Source organism: Podarcis muralis, chromosome 2 (genome assembly GCF_964188315.1).
Source record: "Podarcis muralis chromosome 2, rPodMur119.hap1.1, whole genome shotgun sequence".
Taxonomy (NCBI): Eukaryota; Metazoa; Chordata; class Lepidosauria; order Squamata; family Lacertidae; genus Podarcis; species Podarcis muralis.
Window position 1 is genome coordinate 93,159,474 of NC_135656.1, and position 19,447 is coordinate 93,178,920.

Here is a 19,447-nt window from a genome sequence, read left to right on the forward strand (position 1 = left end):
ATCTTCCCATCTCCCATCAGTCCAATAAGTATTATGGCTCAGTTTGCAGTTCACAACAGCCTGCCGGTCAGATTTTACACATATATATTTATTTTATATTTGTTTCAGGAAGCTTTTAATGTTTGATGTATTATAGTATTTTAATATTCTTTTGGAAGCCGCCCAGAGTGGCTGGGGAAGCCCAGCCAGATGGGCGGGGTATAAATAATAAATTATTATTATTATTATTTTCCCCTTGCACAGTATCTGTCATCTGCTTTTTAGTTTCTTTGCTTTGGAAACGTTATCTCCCTTTTGGGGTCTTATGAAATCCCCTGTAACATTTCTCTGCCTCTTTCATAATTGGTGAATTTGGAGGGAAAGGGAATTGGGGATATCTCGTAAATATTTTCAAAGCGTCAAAACTCCCAGTTTTATGAGGAAGCATTATCATGAACAGTGGCTTCTTTTTAACACCACATCTGCATCAATTGAGAACACTATGATACCATTTTAACAGCAGAATCCTGGGCACTGTAGTTTGTTAAGCTTGCTGAGACTTGTAAGGAGACCACTATTCCTAGAGCTACAATATCTAGAGTTCCCTGCAAAGTGGGATTGTCTGTTAAACCACAATGGAGAGCATAGTTCTGTGATGAGAATAGGGGTCCCAATGGCACAAGATCGAAGATGGGCTTATTGGTAGATCTTTTTGGAAGAAAATTCCAGGCATGGTGTTCAACTGTAAAATACACACACAGCAATATTTGGTCACATATTTCCATAGATGGAATTGCCAGCCTCTGGGAGTGCTGAGAGCCATCAAAAATTTGTGCTACTCTCATATTTCATAGGATAAGAGGATACCTCATGTCAGGCTTTTGAAGATTACATCAAGTCAAACTTTTATTAGCAAAGTTGAAATTCATGTAGAATGAAAATATTTTTTTTAAAACCATACATATACATCGGCATGATACAAACAGCAACTACAATACAAACACACTTTTCTAAGCCTTAATAAACCTCCACTAACATTGATTTCAAAAAGTAACAGTATGCGCCTGGTATTCATGTCCCCATCTTTTTTTCCCCCCATGAAGAAATGTGTATATATATATAAAAACAAATTCTATGCTTTGGCTCTGACCAATTCTGTGCAAAAGCTGAAAAATTACAGATGATCCCAAATTTGGAGACTTGAGGTGAATAGGAATGGGACTGACATGTAAACATTTAAGACTCTGAATGGCAGATTTATAGTGTAATTCTGTGTTTACTCTGAAAAAGTTTCATGGTTGCCATGTCCTTGCTTGCTTCCATCAGCCCCCATGTGTTGGAGGAGCAAATTCTGCTGTGGGCAGCCTGTTCTGTACTTGCAGTTGGTCTAAACAATTCAGAACCCTGATCTGCAGCCACCCTGTTTCCCATTTGTGCATAGGGATGATTTGCAAATAAACCTCCAATGTCACACTTTTAACTAACCTGCACTCATCCTGCACTCCCTGAGTTTCTACCCAGGAGTTTGCATTCAATATATTATGCAGCCCCCGTCATGCAGAACAGGCTACTCACTGGAGAAATTTTACCAACAACATGTGAGTACATGATAAGAGGAGACAGGGCTTTCTTTTTAATATGATTCTAATTTAATGTGGGGAGTGGGGAGGCAGATACCTGACAGGGTTTGGTTTAAGACAGTTTACCTCCACAGGAGTCTGCACATGATTGCACATTCAGAGGTGAAAGACTTAATATTCCAACTGAAACAAATCCTAGTTTGAGAGGGCCTGCTCTGTTGCCAAGTCAACGGAAATGTTAGGATGACGGCAATTGGACCATTTCTGCACAACCATGGGTCCACAACAGGGCTGGGTTTTTTCAGCTGGAACTCAGCAGAACTCAGTTCTGGCACCTCTCAAATGGGCGCCATTACCATTATAAGGGAACAAGTGTTCTGGTACTTCTTTTTCTATAAACATAGCATGGGTCCACATCCTATGGAAAAGAGCTCCGAAACAACTCAAAATCCTCAAAGCAGCTGCTATATAATCTCACTGATATTGCTAGAACTACTCTATTATTGAAACGCTTTCCGTACAATCTTTATAAATATAATGAAACAAAGGAGAATTAGTTATTTCTCCCTTTCCAGTAAGTAGTGGCTTATGATGTGTTATCTACTATGTTGCATTGTTTGTACAATTTGAAACCCTTAAAGCCATATCATTTTGTAATCTTAGCCCAATTTCACATTGTAAATCACCATGAGATGCTTTTTAGATATAATTTTAATTTTGCATGGCAACTATATTTTCCAAATGTGTTATTCAGTCATATAGTAATTGGTGGTGGTCGTAGTAAGATATTGGGACCAACTGTAGCTTATATACCAGCTCTCACTATGTTTTTCCAGTGGCTAGCTGTTTCAGGCTGTGCAGAATACAATCTGGTTTACCATGACAGTTCCAAATCTGTAGACTTGGGGCAGGAATCACATGAAGAAAAGAAGTTTCCAAGTATGGCCCATCCCTTTCACAAAAGCTTTCTGAAAATCTAAGTATGCAATGTCAGTTTATCAGCTCTGCATATCAAGTGGCAAATATTTAATATTACTGGAATTTTATATTTCTGAATGCAGAAAGAGGTTCAACATAACCTCTGCTTTTAAGATGATAAATCAACTCTGCTGTCATCTCAAATTTACACTTATTGTGGGGGGAAACAACATCCCTGCTAAAATCACAGCATGTATTCTGGCTTCAACTATTAAGCTCATACTGGAAAACATTAATATTTCTTTTTCACAACTCCCTCCCTCTCTTGCTCAAGAAAATGTCCAGGAATGTTCAGGAGTTTCATGTTGTTTTTAAAGAAGTCTTTAGAGCGTGTCAATGGAAAGATATTAATAGGCAGACTTTTAAAAAAAAAAAAAACCAAAATCTCACACTATTCATTAATATTCAGCCAACACATATTTAACAATTCAATGCAATTTTTAAAAACATTTTCATTGTGCACTCTCTTTTGGCATTTTATGTTTTCTTCTAGCTTTGAGATGTGACATTAAGGTTTACACCTTCTGAAGGAAAAATTGGAATAGATAAAAGCACTCATATGATAAATGGGAAACAGAAGGGATATTGCCGTAGCATCATAAAGCATTTGTAAAAAGTCTGATACATACTGCTGTTATGTTATGGTCAGCAAGGTGCTCCCAGGTAACTGAATGCCTTAACAGGGCTTTTGTGTCCCGTCCCCCCAGCAGATTTTTGTACCCACATTGGGAGGTCAGCTTCATGTTTTGAGTCCTTGAGGACTAGTAACTATCCACAGCATATGGTGGGCCCTGAAGGGCATTGAATGCTTTGCATCCATCCAGCTCCTCAGTCCCTCTAAAGAAGGCACATGAGATTTTGGCTCAGGTTTTTCCTCTGTGGCATTTGCACAAGGAAGGCATTGCTGCATCTGTGTATCTAGTTCAGATTTTACTACTTTCCAAAATACCACTGAAGGAATGATACAAACTTCCTCACTCTCTGCCAGATTTTAAGTTGATAAATGATAACACAGCCAATCTTGGTGACGCAATCTCCTCTGTCACCTGTGGAACAGGCCAAAAGAACTACCTGTGTGAACTGTTATAAGAGCCTAAATTATCTCAGTCATCTTGGCACCAAATGCTCTAATAATCCCCCCAAAGTAACTCTGAAATGTTGCCAACTGGGATGCCCTTTGCACTAAACTGAAGCCCTATGAAGATTCTGAGTTCGCAATGGAGTAAGTGGAGCTAGTTCTCCATCACTATTTGTTAAATTCCATAATCACCTCAAAAGAGAACAATAGTAGCATAATATTTGTACATGCTCAGAATTTATTTTTTAAAATGCATGCACCAGATTTATCAGTATGTCTATGTAAATGCTTACCAAATAATATGGGGAAAGGTTGAATAACAAACTGACTATATGTTCACACAAAATGCTGACATATCTCACCCTGGGATAATTTTTCATGCAGCAGCCTCCAATATCATTGTCATTAACCTGACCACGTGTGCATAAAACTCACTGGAATAATTCTAGTACTGGGTAACAGTTGTTCTACAATCTCAAATAGACAACTCTGCTGGGACTAAATAATAATAATAATATATATAAAAGACTTTTTTCAGTAATGGCATTTCCTTTGATTCAGTAGCACATAAGCTGTGCCTGCAATGAATTTTAAAATATTCATTGGGGGATTGTGTGTGTGTGTGTGTGTGTGTGTGTGTGTGTGTGTAACAGGAGGAGGGAAATTGAATACAGCAGAAATGCTTCTCAACATGTTTTGTATGGAAAATGTACCTCATTCATATAAAACTGGACTTGACAAGAGAAACCCAGTTGACCCTCAGCTCCATGGTCCCAGAAACCATTGTGTTTTGCTGCAAAAAAAAAAAAAACCCAGAACAACAGCAGCAACAAAAAAAAAAAGTGTCTTGCCCCCATTCCAACAATATAAACAGAATATGTACAAAAAGATGTGTGGGTGTACAAATATACAGCTAGGGTGCTGATAAACCCAGTTTGCTTCAAAAGGCAGCACTTTGCTTAAAAGGGGTGCTAAGCAGTCGGAGAACCTATACCCCCCCCCCGAACTGACTCAATTGCTCTGAATCAGAGCTGTGCTTTCCCCAGCCAGAAGAAAGCTGTTGCAGCTGATTTCCTAAAGAAAGAGCACCAGCTAGTGGTCAAAAAGAGGAGAAAAACTTTTAATCCGCTGTTTCAGGAAGTTTGGCAGAAGGTAGATCGTGCTGCATTTCGAAGCCCCTGCCATCAACACGGAATACGAATTCCATAATCATTGGGGAAGTTGCCTTTAGGACATTAAATAATGTAGCATTTGGAATGCATTTATTTAGAATTCTCTCTCTCTCTTTACTATGTAGGACTTTACTATAAGTAACTGTTGATTTCTCTGCCCGGAGTCTGATCCCTGTAAGTACCGGGGTTATGATAGTATTAGAAAATGGGCTTTGAAATGTTTGCACAAAGGCAATGAGAAACAAAGGAAGTTCTAATTTAAGGTCCAATCCTTTTAGCTATAGTGTGCCAACAAACATTCGGAATTGAGTGGGTGAGTACATTGCACTGGGATCGTTCTGGATACAAGATGCTACCTACACTGCTACCATGGGTCAGTGTTAGCACACCATTGGCAGACGCAACACACTGGCACGGCATAGCATAGTGTTGCCGTGCAGCAGAGAACTGAGCACCAGGTGGGTTTAGCAGAGGCAGGGCTGGCAATGATTTGGTCAGACAGCATCCTATCTGACATTGGCCAACCCAGGGGTAAGTCATGCCAGCACAATCCTAAGCATCCAGTAATTGGTAGTCACTTTTTAAAATGCGATTGCATCTGAGAGGCAGTGCAGGAGGACTCCTGTGACCCACCATCGAAACCAAAGACGCCATAGTAAACATTTTAGTGTAAGCTGTTTGAGTGCCGTTGCAGCCACACATATCTAAAGGACTGGGTCGTAAGAAACATGGAGGGCACCAGATCCCTATATACATATATAACACTGAAGTAGCCATGGTTTTGGTCAGACTGAGTGGCATATATCTTACCAAACTGTAGGTCTGAGTCACATTTTAACTAACTGAAAACGACCACGCCTTGAGGAAGAAGAGTCTCAAAAACCAGCTTTCGAAGTCAACCGCCTATTTCTACATAGGCCGGATGTCAAGGTCTTGAACTTTCCTGCAGCCTACGTCTGACCTGTATGATATTTGATGGCTAGTAAACGATAAATATGGTGATCTGAAATGAATTATTCATGCTAACATCTTATGCATGGAGAGGGAAGGTTGCTGTAGAACTGCCAATGCTTTCAACCGATGCTTTTTCCTTGCAACCCGTGTAAGCTCCAATAAAAGAGCCATCTTCGTTGAACATTCTGTGGTCCCCATCTCCATAATCCACCAAACTGTCAGCGCTTTCTGCAGCTTTGATGTCCATGTTAAGAGACCGCAGGCTCCCTTTGAGTGGCTTTTCATCGCTGTCACTATAAAAGGAGAAGCATGGATGAGAAGCACACACAGGCATTTTCCACATAGCCACATCAAGGGAAAAGAGCAATTGGGAAAACTATTTGGAGCAAGAACACTGTCAATTTTAGTTTGTCTCTTCCGAGATGGCCAAGGGGTTTTCTGAGCATCATTTCTTTCTTTCTGCAAATCATGTCTCCGGTGTTCTGCATCCTGCAACCTTCCTAAGTGCTTGCACTTCCTGAAAAATCCCATGATGTCTTTAACTGGAAGGAGGAGATGTAGTATTGTTCTTTAACTTTGAAGTCTTTTTACTCTTAAAGAAATCAGGGCAGAAAGTGTTTTTGAGAAAGGGAAAGAAAGAGAAGAACTTGAAAAAACAAAATCAGCCAGCACAGCAAACTTAGGCGCTCGATAGCCATATGCTCTGCCCATGTGGCTTTTTCACATCAGGAAGTATGAGCAGCTGGGGTGGCTGCAGAATGCTAAAGAAATGTTTTCTGGGATAGAAAACAAAGACTCCACCCTCAACCACCGCACCATGATACAGAAATGCAAAGAAATTCTAAAGTGTCCTGACAAAGTGGAAGAAAAACAAATAAGTCTCCTTCACAGAGGGAAAAATACCCCCCCCCCAAAAAAAAAACCCAGAGGACAGATTTTGGCACAACTCTAATTATAGCTTAGTTTTGGAAGCTGCTGGTTCATCCAAGTAAAAAGGAAATTAGATAGTTAAATAGGATCCAGTATAATCTAGTTATATTTTAAATTTGCTTATTTTAATAACTCTGTGAACCATGGAAGCTTCTTGAGGAAAACAATCGATCAGGGAACTGGTGGCCTTCCAGATGTTGTCGGATTACAACTCCCATCATCCCTGACTTTTGGCCATGCTAGCTAGGGCTCATGGAAGCTGGAGTCCAGCAACATCTGGAGGATCACAGATTTCCCATTCCTGATCCATATGATTGAATCTTTCACTTGCTTGGTTTTATTTTTCCTTGACACAAGTTCCTGGGTTATATCCTTTCACCACACTCTTGTCTATATAACATTATTTACTTATAAGTTACAACAAGTTAAAAAAGATTCCTAGATCACCCAAATTGGTGTGAATATTGTTGAATCGGAGGAGCAATTTCTACTCAGAAAGTAGGAAGAGAAGGGAAGAAGGAATAAATGGGAAGGTAAGTCTGACACATCCACCTTTGAGCAGAAACCAAGGAAAGGGAAGAAGAAACCAATGTTGGAGGGATAATCAAGGCATGGAGGTGAACCTGATACTTTACCTGGGGACTGAAAGATACCACCTGCATGACTTGCTTACCTTTCTAATTATCTGTCCCATTAAGAAAGCATTAAAAATCAAATATACAAGGAATTATGCAGAACTTGTAAATGGTACATTATGTGGTTTTGTACCTTAGGTGGATCATTTAGATTTAGTCAGAAACCTTTTAAATTCACCATGAGGAACAGCTGGTTTGCTGGATCAGGAAACAGTCATTACATATGGTTGACATAGATTTTAATACGTATAATAACTTGCATTGCTCACAACAGTGTGGCAAATTTCAAACAGAGACCCCATTCATTTGTTTCTGTTATGGAAGGGATTGTCCATGTGCACAGAGGGAAATCTGCACGGCATATGTGGTGAGTTTCTCCAGCTTATAGAAAACAACTAAGCAGTTTTGTAGAATTCTATGCATTATATAATAGCAACAAGACCTGCCTACGAGATAAATGCCCCAAGCTCAGACTGCATGGCTTTTACAAGCCACTCTTGTGTTCTTATACCAATAATTTAGGAATTTTCACCACTGTAACTGAGCCAAGTTTGACTGCCTATGTTTTCTAACTGATGTATGGAAAAACGCATGGAACTGACCTTTGGAGACTTTGTAAGTAAACCATTTTTAACTTACCAAAAGTGTGGTCTTTTCTATGCTAAGGGAAGAAGAAAGTTTTGGAACTCACAAGGACATATTTTAAAGGTCTAACAGCCTATATTTCTATGCTTTACCTTGCTACATGTTTTATGATTTTAAATCTCTGCTGGGGTTCTCTTACCAAAGAGTACTTCCCCCAAACCTGGATCTTGGCATCCAGGAAATCCTCCTTCTATACCTATTTTTTTCTTTGTCACCAACAGTAAGTGCCCAATCTGGAAATAAAACCACCTTTAATATATCTAGAGATCTAGACAAGAAACAATTCACATTGAAGAACCATTCCACCAGCCATTTTCCTTCATCAAAATGTGTGTGAACTTTAGTATTCTAGATGCATTTCATACCAATGTAGGATTTCACGAGATTTCCTCTGAAAAATGATTGCTTGTGTTGTTTTTATTAAAAGACATTACAATTGATAGTTCAATGCAAAGAGCTATAAGCACACACTAACCTATATTCACCAAAGATTTCATCTTTTATCGATTGGCCTTCGGGATCTGGATGCAAATCTTCTTTTTCTTTCACTGTATAGAAAGATAAGACTTTCTCAGTTCTCTGCAAATTCCATTTGCTCTGCTCATATGTGACATTGTGAGCAGGTAATGATACGGCTGCAGAGGAAGAAGCTGGAGCCTTCCCTGGCAAACTGGGCTTGAATGCAGCACCTTTCAAATTTGGCACCAACTACAAGCTGTGATTGGCATACGGGTGGCGCTGTGGGTTAAACCACCGAGCCTCTTGGGCTTGCCGATCATTAGGTTGGTGGTTCGAATCCCCACAATGGGGTGAGCTCCCGTTGCTCGGTCCCTGCTCTGGCCCACCTAGCAGTTTGAAAGCACGTCAAAGTGCAAGTAGATAAACAGGTACCGCTCTGGCAGGAAGGTAAACGGAGTTTCCGCGCACTGCTCTGGTTCACCAGAAGCGGCTTAGTCATGCTGGCCACATGACCCAGAAGCTGTACGCCGGCTCCCTCGGCCAATAAAGCGAGATGAGCACCGCAACCCCAGAGTCGGCCACGACTGGACCTAATGGACCCTTTACCTTTACCTTACAAGCTGTGATTGATTCCTCTCACAGACTGGAGTTCCCATCTTCCCCTTGGGAAACCTTACCTTGGGATAAGGGGATGGGACAACAGAGAGGAAGGCTCACTTCCAGAAATTCTGCAAGGCCCCTCAATGGCTGGAATTGACCCACAGAGCACCATTTCTTGGATGGGATCATGGAGCTTGGGGCAGTCTAACAGTGGTTTGAGCATGAGTTAGATGAGGTGTATTCAGTGTGGAGAGCACAAGCATGGTTTACCTGAGTATTTCCCTCCTTTGTTCCTTTTAACAAAGCAGACTGTTAGCAACAATAAAGTCAGAAGAGCAATGGCACCCATCAGTCCAATAAACCAGCCTTGCGTAGAGATTCTTTCATAAATCCCAATGGATGCTTCAAACGAGAGAAATGGGGGGGGGGGGAGTACGTGCATCAGAAAAGAAGAATATCCATATCATTATATTCTCATTTACAATAACTTAAAAGATGCATTTTAAAACTGATTCTGCATGAAACACTTTTTGCTATAGAGGGACGGATTCCATCATTCCAAGTGGGACAGAACTGAGGATCAACATTTATATTAAAGGCAAAGAAATAGTTTGCAGCACACGCAACCGATCTCTGGAATGAGAATTCCAACAAAGATTTTTGATTAAAGAGATTCATGCCAAATAGGAAAGCCAATACAGATCTTAGGTAAGCCTGTCATGCAAAAGCAGTTTTTGGAATAGAGACAGAGTTAAAAAGTATACAGAACACATGCAAGTGCTTAGCTAGCTGCATTTAAGATGCAAGGAGTAAGAGACCTGCCCGCTGGGCATTGGGCATAGCAGCTAAAGTCTGTAGATAATACACATTCAGCATTTTAAAAATCATTTCACTTTCACCCTTCTTGGCAATGCAATGTGCGGAACGGCATTTTAAATCTAGACTGTAATTCTCAAGCCACTCACTCTGGAGTACAAATGGAAATCGGCCAGCACCAAACTCACTTACACTGGTACAAGTGAGTTTTATGGGAGATTGAGTTTAAGAAAAGCTACAAAAGCAAGGAGACTACCCTTAACCTCTGCATAAGGCTAACTGAATGGTGTTTGAACTGGACAGAAGAGTGATTCCATTGGCGAGGTGGAACTCTGCTTGCTGCCCATACTGGAGACTTTCCAAGAGTGGCTGTAGAAAAGTCTCTAGGCTGTGATGTACTGCCTTCAGTGTTCCATCAGTGCAGGGGGCAAAACAGGGCATTCTGTGGGTGGCCTTGAATCTACTGGATCCAGCCCTCTTTGTTTTTCATATATGCCAATTGACTGAGCCCCTTAACTGAGCGCCTTGTGTTGTGAACCACTCTGAGGTCTATGGGTATACAAATTTAATAATAATAATAATAATAATAATAATAATAATAATAATACAGTTATAATAATACAGTCTGGCACAGTTATAATTAACTGATCTCTTACTGGTTTCAATGTGAGGGATTTTGGGTTATTTTTTAATGTAGGCAAAAAGATGCAAGCCCTTTCCACCGTAGCAGAAGGTGAGATGGCAGGGCTTTGGCAATGGTGGGTCATCCACCACTTAAATCTCACCCCTCCCAATTCAATATAGGATTGCTCTTCTCTTCGCTGCATCACTACCAGTGGAGTAGGATGACTCTAGTCACAGATAAAACCATTTACAAACTTTATCTGCCTAAAGCAAAGATGGGAGAATAACCACCCACAAGACAAAAAGGTATTGACTACTAAAATGTCACCTCCTCTATAGTCTCGGCAATATTTCTGTATGCCTGGCCTTATACAGCTGCCTGCTTGGGATGGAACTCATGACTCAAGGTCCTCCTGAAGAAGGAAGCAGCTCACAAATGGAACTGACTCACTGCTTGATCTCTGGTTCCATCAGCAGAAGCCTTTATGGCCAAGGCCCGGCCTGAAATTCCTCAACAGAGAGTGGCTTGAGAATTGTGAGTTGAGTGAGCGTTGCTTCTGTTGAAGTCGATGGTAGAAATCTCAATGAGATTGTTGACAGTGGGTCTGTATTCTCCAAATGTGTTTATATAATGCTCTCTATCTGAAGCAACTTGCAATTATATTGCTAAACTTTGCTTTACAAAAATAATGGCCATGTTAGAGGCCTTAGAAAATTCTCACCTCTCCCCCTGGCGTCTATTACATCTGCAGAAATGCTATTATTATCAACCCAATTCTTAGTTACTAGTCGAACTGTGTGTGCAGTTCCAGGCTCAAGTGCCTCAAGAGGCTGAGTCTTTGGGGTGGGATTTACTGCTTCAGAAATCTTCCCGACAGCTTTACCTACGAAATGTACAGAGTTAAGTAAAATATGTGAATTGGGTTAGGGCCTTGGAAGGCACAGTTACAAAATCAATACAGGTAAATATGAACATGTTTAGCTATTCCCTTCCAAGGATTAGGTAAGCGATTATGTGAACATCATCAGTGTTTCCCTTGGGGATCGTTTAGGATTCAAATTAAAAGAACTACCGGTATGTTGTATATATTGCAATGTATAATGTAACACAAAACGTATGGAGAAGAAGTTAACACTGACAGTATAACCTGATGAGGTTTACATCTACCTTAGATAACATATTAATTAAAATTTTGAACAAGACCTGCTCGTTTAGGTTATTAGGTGCTTTGCCTTAATTAGAAGTATTCTGGAAAACACTGAATATAAATGTCAGTATTTGAAATATAGTAATACTTTTCTATTTCTAGGTAATCTTTATATTCACATAAATAATTTTAATATCACATAAATCATTTTTATATGATAACATTTATATTTAAATCTATATCTGTTAAGAAAGGCTGGAAAACTTCCCCACCAACATCTGCTGCTAACTGCTCTGTTCTCGTTGAGCTTTGTTTCTGAGCATCACAAAACAGTATAAACAGAATCTACCTAACATAGGCATAGGCAAACTTGGCCCTTCAGATATTTTGGGACTACAATTCCCATCATCCCTGACCACTGGTCCTGTTAGCTAGGGATGATGGGAGTTGTAGTCCCAAAACATCTGGAAGGCCGAGTTTGCCTATGCCTGATCTAATATGAAGCCTACAGTCACACCTCAGTATGGATTCATTGCATGAAAAGTGAGTTTTGTCTTATTGATTTAACTTAAATTCCACTGAGTTTCAGGTTTAAATGTCAGTGGAATAGGGCTATTTGGTCAGATTCAATTTATCTTATGATTGGCATGTAATGAGACTTCCTAGTTTACTGTGAACAAGTGGTGTATAAGTGCAGACTCTTTGATCATTCTATTCTCACGCTTCCACTTGTGTGAGTCAGATACACAAACCATGAAGACTTGGATTCCCACTATGTGCAAAACAGAGATCATGGTTTGTTGCTCTTTAAAAACCCACAATCACTACTAGCCTAAAGCTGAACACGGCCATATGCTCATTAATAAAGATCTGTTAAAATACAGAATACTTTGACTGTGAAATAGGATAACTAAAATAATTGATCCATAAGACTTTTTTTTAATGTGTTGACCTATCTCTACTTTCAAAATGACAGAATATGAACTGTCAGAAAGTTGCAAATGTTTCTATGTGGTTCCTTCAACTCCCAGCAGCAATCTTGAGATGTACTTTAATTTGGTAGTGGCATAATGACTTAGATTATTTTATTTATCAATCAAGGATTAGATGTGATAAGTTGGTCCCAAACAGAAATGTAATCCTATTTAAAATGAGCCAAGAAATGTTGACTTGCCCAAGGCAACTTCAATACATTCCCTGCAATCTAAACCCAACTAATTTCTTAAACTTCTTATTTTTTAATGTGGTTTTTACTGCATGGTCTTATAAGCTGCTGTTGTAAATTGCTCTTATATATTTTATGAATATGTAGCAGTATATAAAATAAATTAGATAGCGCTGATTCTTTTGCACTTTTTCTAAACAGGGACTTCGGTGGCTTAATTTGCTGGATGTAATTTATCATTCTAGGTCCCACTATGAACAAGATATTTGGTGTTTATTAAGTCACATAATATGGAGCTTGGAAACTCTTGGACTATCTGCCCGTCTGGTGCTGAAGTTATGATCATTAGTTCTGAAACTACAAAGCAAGCAAAGAGAAGCTTTGAGAGATTAACACTCAGAAGACAACTGAAGGAAAAAAGAAAAGATTAAGAACACTGTGGGCATAGTCAAAGAGAGCAGAATATGATATGTTTCTCCAAGACAACAATCCATCAATTACAATCACTACTTTAATTATTATACCACCACAGAGAGAGTGAACATGTTGATCGGCACATTAACCAAAATTTGATGCGAAGGGTTTTAACATAATTAAAACTATCTAGCAGAGTAGATTTTGCTAAATGAATTCTGTAAAGTTGAAACTACATTTTCTAATCAAACCACAAATTAAGCAGCAGGTCATTACAAGTCATATTTTAATTATGTCCCCCCCCCCAACTCAAAGTCTAAATGGTACACTTAATAGAAATGCTGTCTAAAAGGCAACAAGGCAAAAAATAAACTCTGTTGTGTCAATTTCTGTCATAATGAATGATGCAAAACACTTGAAAATGTCAGCTCCGTGAGATTAAAAACTGAAAGGAAAAGTAGCAAGAGACTCTAATTTGTAGAATAAGTATGGCGGTAATTTTACACCCACATTCTATTTGGATATGTGACCTTTCAGAGATATTTGTTTCAGGTTGGAAATTTTATCATGATAGTAATAAATCAGTGGTTAAGGCTGTGATTTAAAAGACAGCAGTGCATGGGCATCACTATGCAAAGGAGCCAAGGGAAAATCAAAAGGATCACATGTCTCTTTACTAAGATCAGAACCTGCCATTCCATTATTTAGCTGTGGTGCTTACGATCTTCTGGGTGGTAGCCACTAGTCAAGAACCTTATGGTTGTAGAAGAGAGTTCTCCATTGCAAATTCTGTCCTTAATACACTTCTGGGCAGGGCCGGATTTAGGTTTGATGAGGACCTAAGGTAATGAAGGTAATGGGGCCCTTTATATGTCCAGCTGTCCTTTGTCAACAACAAATTGTCGCTTTTTTGTGTTGAATATATACTATATGGTAATTTATGGACCTAATAGGTATCTAAAGCCATTTGCACATAACAAAATGTGTATTTTATCAAAGTAATTGATATAGAAATGAGCAAATCAGTGATATTTTAGGGAGCAGGCTAGCAGGCGGGGCCCATTACTTACATCATAGGAGCCTACACAACACAAAACACTGTTGTTGTATGTAGGTTTTATTTTATTTTATTTTTATCTTATATTTTGGAAATGTACACCCAGTTTTTTCTTTAAATATTTTAGGGGCCCACAAAAGAGTGGGGCCCTAAGCTATAGCTTGTTTAGCTTATACGTAAATCTGGCACTGTTTCTGGGGCTTCATTTCCACTGAAGCCTTGCTGGTTTCCTGGCCTACAAATCACGCTGAACACTGGAATTCACCAGCTGTTTGATTGGGGAAGGGGATTTTTAAAGAGACATTTTGGAGTCCAACTGTCTGAAGTAGGCATGAAAGGGCTGAAATGGATAGTGTATATTCCTCCTATCCATCCGAGAGGAAAAGTGCAGTGGATTTTATGAGATTGGATGCCAGGGAAGCCTTGAATCTTAAAGACATCTACCAAACATCTAGTTAATTTGCCAGATTTCAGGATTGCCCTCCAGAAGACATCTATACTGAGATTCAACCACTTGTTCTCTGGGAGGTCTTAAGATTTGTTTAATGCAGAAGTCCACTGAGGAACAGCTGAGCATCTATACCCTCCCAAATAAGTGAGTTATTCATTATACAATAGGCACACAATGCTACACAAGAGAAATCATTGATAATTGGGTAGGCATTTGTGGCTAGAACAGGAAAAGAAATGGAGAAACCTGAAAAATATAAAGCAAAAACACATTGGTAAGGACATATTTATGGTCAATAAAATGAAAGGTCACTGAGCTATAGGCATTTGCTTTAGAAAACCGAAAGCGGCCAGCTTAAATGTATTTTTAATATACAGAAAGATAGAAGCCATAATAAAATAAACCAACTAACACCATTCCTCATTTTTCTGCTGTACCAAGGGGAGCACATGAACCTTAAACAAAGGGAAGCACATGACCCTTAAACACCTGACTGCAATTTCAGAAGATTTCTCTCGGGTTTGGAGATTTATGAGAACTTATGATACTGTAGGGAAAATGAGCTAAACCTTCCCCAAAGATGAGCTATTATACAATTTTTCCCATAGTATATGTGTCTGCTATTCAACACACTTATCACAAAATGTTGGACAGCTGGTCTCTGATCAACAACTTCACATGACAAATGGAAAGTTAAGACAGTCTTGGTGAAATTTGCCTCTAAAGAATGACTATTAAAACCGTAGTGATCTGCTGTGCAAGTAGAACTACCTCCTGGCTAACTCTGGGATATCTCATTCTGAACAAAAGATAGCTTTTGATAGTTGCTTCAGGCATTCAGAACTTTCCCCATGCAAGCTCTCTTAGCAGATACATCATTGCTATGAATATAGTATATGATCTGAGCCATTCACAGATACAGCTGCATCCAGCCAGAAACAATTGCTGTGATTGCAGGATTAGAAATAGGTGTTGCTATGATCATGAAAATTGCCACTGTGTTTGTCCCAAATAACAATTTAAGACCTCCACGCAAATGCATCTCGAGGGACAGACTGTGTACATCACGTAGAGGAAGCTCTGACTACCTGAATCTGCCTAGGTGACAAAAAACTGTTAAGTCGTATTTCTTACACTCCTAGCATTCTCTAAGAACTCAAGGGACCATGGGATTTGAGGAGACCTGCTGCAGATTCCCTGGAAGGAAACAAGCTGTCATTGAGGGGGAAGAGAGATGGGTATTGAATTCCTCCCCACTCCTAGCTCCCAAGTGCCTCACAGGCTAGGTTAATCTGCATTACATGGGAGGAAGAGGAGAGATGGAGTACCAGGACACTGAGCAAGTTCAAGGGCAGCAAGCTTTAAAGGAGCACACTGTGACATAGAGAGGTGCAGCCCTACTAGGCTGAGAGTGCCAACCTCTTCGCTTGCTTGACATTATGGGTGGCCCTAGGTGCCTTAGATACACTAATCAGTGAATATTGATATTCCGATGTTAGATTGGGGGGGGGGTATCTGGTTGGTATTCAACCAATGGGAGAACCTGGCTAACAGTTGGATTTGTTTGTTGTACCTTGTTGGGTGGGGTGATTGGTAGAAAATTGTGAATATTCTCCACTCTGGAGTGTGATGCTGATGTTAGGGGGTGGGGTTGCACATAGTCATTGGGTAACTGATTGATTGACTGACTAAGGATGGTAGTTGTGGACACATGGAGTGCATGTGATAGGCTAATTGCATGCTATATGTGAATGCGTCATCATTATGCTATTCTTTCCCTCTGATCTTCCGTTCTGTATTTCTTCTTACATAGGAACCAGCCTTGAATCTGTGCCTGGACACAGTGGAGGTCTGGGTGAGGGCCAATAAGCTGAAGGTGAATTCTGAGGAGCTGGGAGCAGGTGGTTCCCTAGTCTGGAAAGTTGACAAACTATTGATGAGGTTGCAGAACTGACCTGCAGAACAAATAGCTCAGATGTCTCAAGCATGCGAAGTAGAAAACTGTGCATTTCTATGCAGGTCTACTCAGCAATAAGACCCTCTGACTTCAGTGGGACTTAATATTGTAGAGTAAGGATCATAACATGCCAGGTCTGGCTGGCAGACGCAGACAATATCATTTGTAAAACGGGGTGGAGTATATTTGACCAGACATTCAAAGAAACCATTCATGCTGTGTGTTTAATTTATCTTAACATGAGGAACCTTGGTAAGAGTCCCATAGACTTGATTTGTAGTCTAAATGGGTTGTGCCACTTACAAGTCAGAGTCTATTAAATGCAAGAAAGTGCAAGAAAATATTTGACTTTTCCCTGTCAACACTGCTATTGCATATTATCCACACTGATAAGCTCAGGCATCTTCTTCTTATCTCATTCCCTTTGGCAAATTGGTGTGCCAATCTCACTTAATTGTACCAATTAATATCTAGTTGGTTTTCAGTAACAGGACTGGAGTTGTGGACTGGTCAAGCCATTCTTCTGATTGTTTTTTAGATGAGTGAGATGGGTAATTGTATCAGCAGGGGTTTGGTTATCAGATCAGCAAGTGAACCACTGAATATAACCAATGAAGGAGTGATTGAAGAATTCAAAACTGAATTATTATTTTTACTCTGGGCCACATCTATGGTAAAAGTCTGCCTGCAGCAAGCACTGTATTATACAAGACACAAGCTTATACCTGGTAGCTGCAGTCTGACCCAAAGTTAGCTGGTGCATGTTAGCTCTTTGAATTCAGCATTGAGCTAACTTGGAACAAATTTATGAAGTTTGCTAATGTCCATTGATTAACTGAATGTTTAGACTGCACTCCATTTGTTCAGCCTGGAATCAGGCTGAACTGCATACAGATGGGCAAATCCGACAACTGTGGTTTCTCACAGTATCCCATTTTTTAAGTCTTCAGTTCTTCACATTTCAACATCACTTTGTGATTTTTTAAAAAGGGACCTCATGAAAATTTATCATTATTTTAATGTGAATTCCTTCTAATACACACTTTTTCCTGTGTACTTTCCCCCCTTAATATTCACATTTCTGGAAACCAGTTTCCCCTAATACAGTGATGGCCAAACTTGGCCCTCCAGCTGTTTTTGGGTTACAACTCCCACCATCCCTAGCTAACAGTACCAGTGGTCAGGGATGATGGGAATTGTAGTCCCAAAACAACTGGAGGGCTGAGCATGGCCATCACTGCCCTAATATAATGCACGGCTGTCTCTTAATTTCACCAATATAATACAATTTGATGCACACTCCTCCCACCCAGTATTTGCATTTTTGTATGCATTTCTTGACTGAAAAACTGCACTGCAAAATTCAGAGAAGTATGAATTTCGAAGGAGGGTCGTGTTTTAGTTCACACATTGTTTCATAAAGTGTGCATTAGACAAGTTCACCTTTAAGGTGAACTGAATGTTTCCTCACCTCTAAATGTTTGAGATACCATTCTCTCTCATTCCAGGAGAAAGTGGAATGCAAAATTCAGATATTCAATCCCTTAAAGCCCAGGTATTTCTAAATGTGAAGGCTCACAAATTGAATAAAATGCAAATTCATTTCTTCAGAGAATTATCACAGGAAGCAATTTTGTAAATACTTCAGAATGGTAATGGTGAAACAGCAACAAAATGGTAATGTTGTCATATCCTTAAACGACATTCAGAGCTCTGTTGCTCTTTGAAGCCTTAAATGTTAGCTGTATCCGAGAATTGGATGAAAAGCAGGGGGGAAAGTCATTGGCATTAAACCTACAGGATTTTAATGCAAAAACATCAAATGGAAATTCAGCACCACTCTATTTGTAACTTACTGCCTTCGCTTACTGTTACTGCTTCCTCTGTGATTGGTTTCCCACAGCCTTGTACAGTACAGGCTCTTGCATAGAACTTGTACTTTGTACTGATGCTCAGATTGGAGAGCCTGAAGTTGAATGATGATGGGTTAGTAATATTGATTTCATGCAAGGGCCCAATGTCATCAGTTTCATTAACTGGAAAAAGAAGAAGCAAAGAATAGTAGTCAGTCAGACACCATCATCTGGAAGGAGACTGACTTGTTGAAAGCATGCCTCATGGACCAGGTCCCTGATCCATGAACACTGAGCTAAACAGGCACTTAAATCTCTATGCGCACATTATGAAATACATAGCTTTCATGACATGTTGATCGATTTCCATAAATGGGGGGAGGGGGGAATATCTAGTGCAGTTTTCATTCTGAGTATCACAAAAAAGTAGAAAAATAGCAATGCCTTAGAAGCTATGTGGCAATGAAGAATCGCTATGGGGCTCAAAAGGAACTGCTGGGGCTGCTGCTGCCATCTTCCATCTGATTCAGTTGCCTCACTCTGCCTAGTGGTAGGCCAGCTCTGCTCAGTTCAAAATGCAATAGCTCCAGATATGATTTTTGCACAAGCCCCCCTTCATAGCCTCAGCCTCCTAGCTATTCCAGAAAATAACAGTGGCGCTTGAGTTGTGGGAGAAAACCCAGAAGGTCCTTAATGAAACTCAGAAGCGCCATTCCTTGAGTCCTCCCAATTGTATGCCCAATAAATACAGAGAGATAAATCACAAACTAAACAACTCTGCATGTAGTTTACAAAAAGGAGCAAAGTGCTATTCTAAGGTTGAAGCTGACCTATTTGGTGGAGCATTGAATTGCCATTGTGTAGTTCCTTTTTGAGCTGACCAGGAGAAGATTCATGAAACAGAGATAGAAATCCGGGTATCTCGTTGTCGGAGTTCCGTTGGGACCACACC

The 19,447-nt window shown here is 39.9% G+C and overlaps 1 protein-coding gene across 4 annotated transcripts in view; it reads right to left on the bottom strand.

The window, feature by feature from the left end:
• Positions 1-2,904: 2,904 nt before the first annotated feature.
• CHL1 (cell adhesion molecule L1 like) overlaps positions 2,905-19,447 on the bottom strand; it is a 220,886-nt gene continuing 204,343 nt past the window's right edge. For 3 of the 4 annotated variants that reach the window (XM_077925023.1, XM_077925024.1, XM_077925025.1), the window contains 5 exons: positions 18,499-18,678; positions 11,173-11,334; positions 9,281-9,412; positions 8,427-8,499; positions 2,905-6,034 (listed from right to left, as the gene is read on the bottom strand). In XM_077925023.1, the coding sequence (XP_077781149.1) occupies positions 5,818-6,034; positions 8,427-8,499; positions 9,281-9,412; positions 11,173-11,334; positions 18,499-18,678 (764 nt within the window). In that variant the 3' untranslated portion in view covers positions 2,905-5,817. The remainder of the gene's footprint in view (positions 6,035-8,426; positions 8,500-9,280; positions 9,413-11,172; positions 11,335-18,498; positions 18,679-19,447) is intronic. The other variant, XM_077925026.1, reaches the window with a different exon arrangement.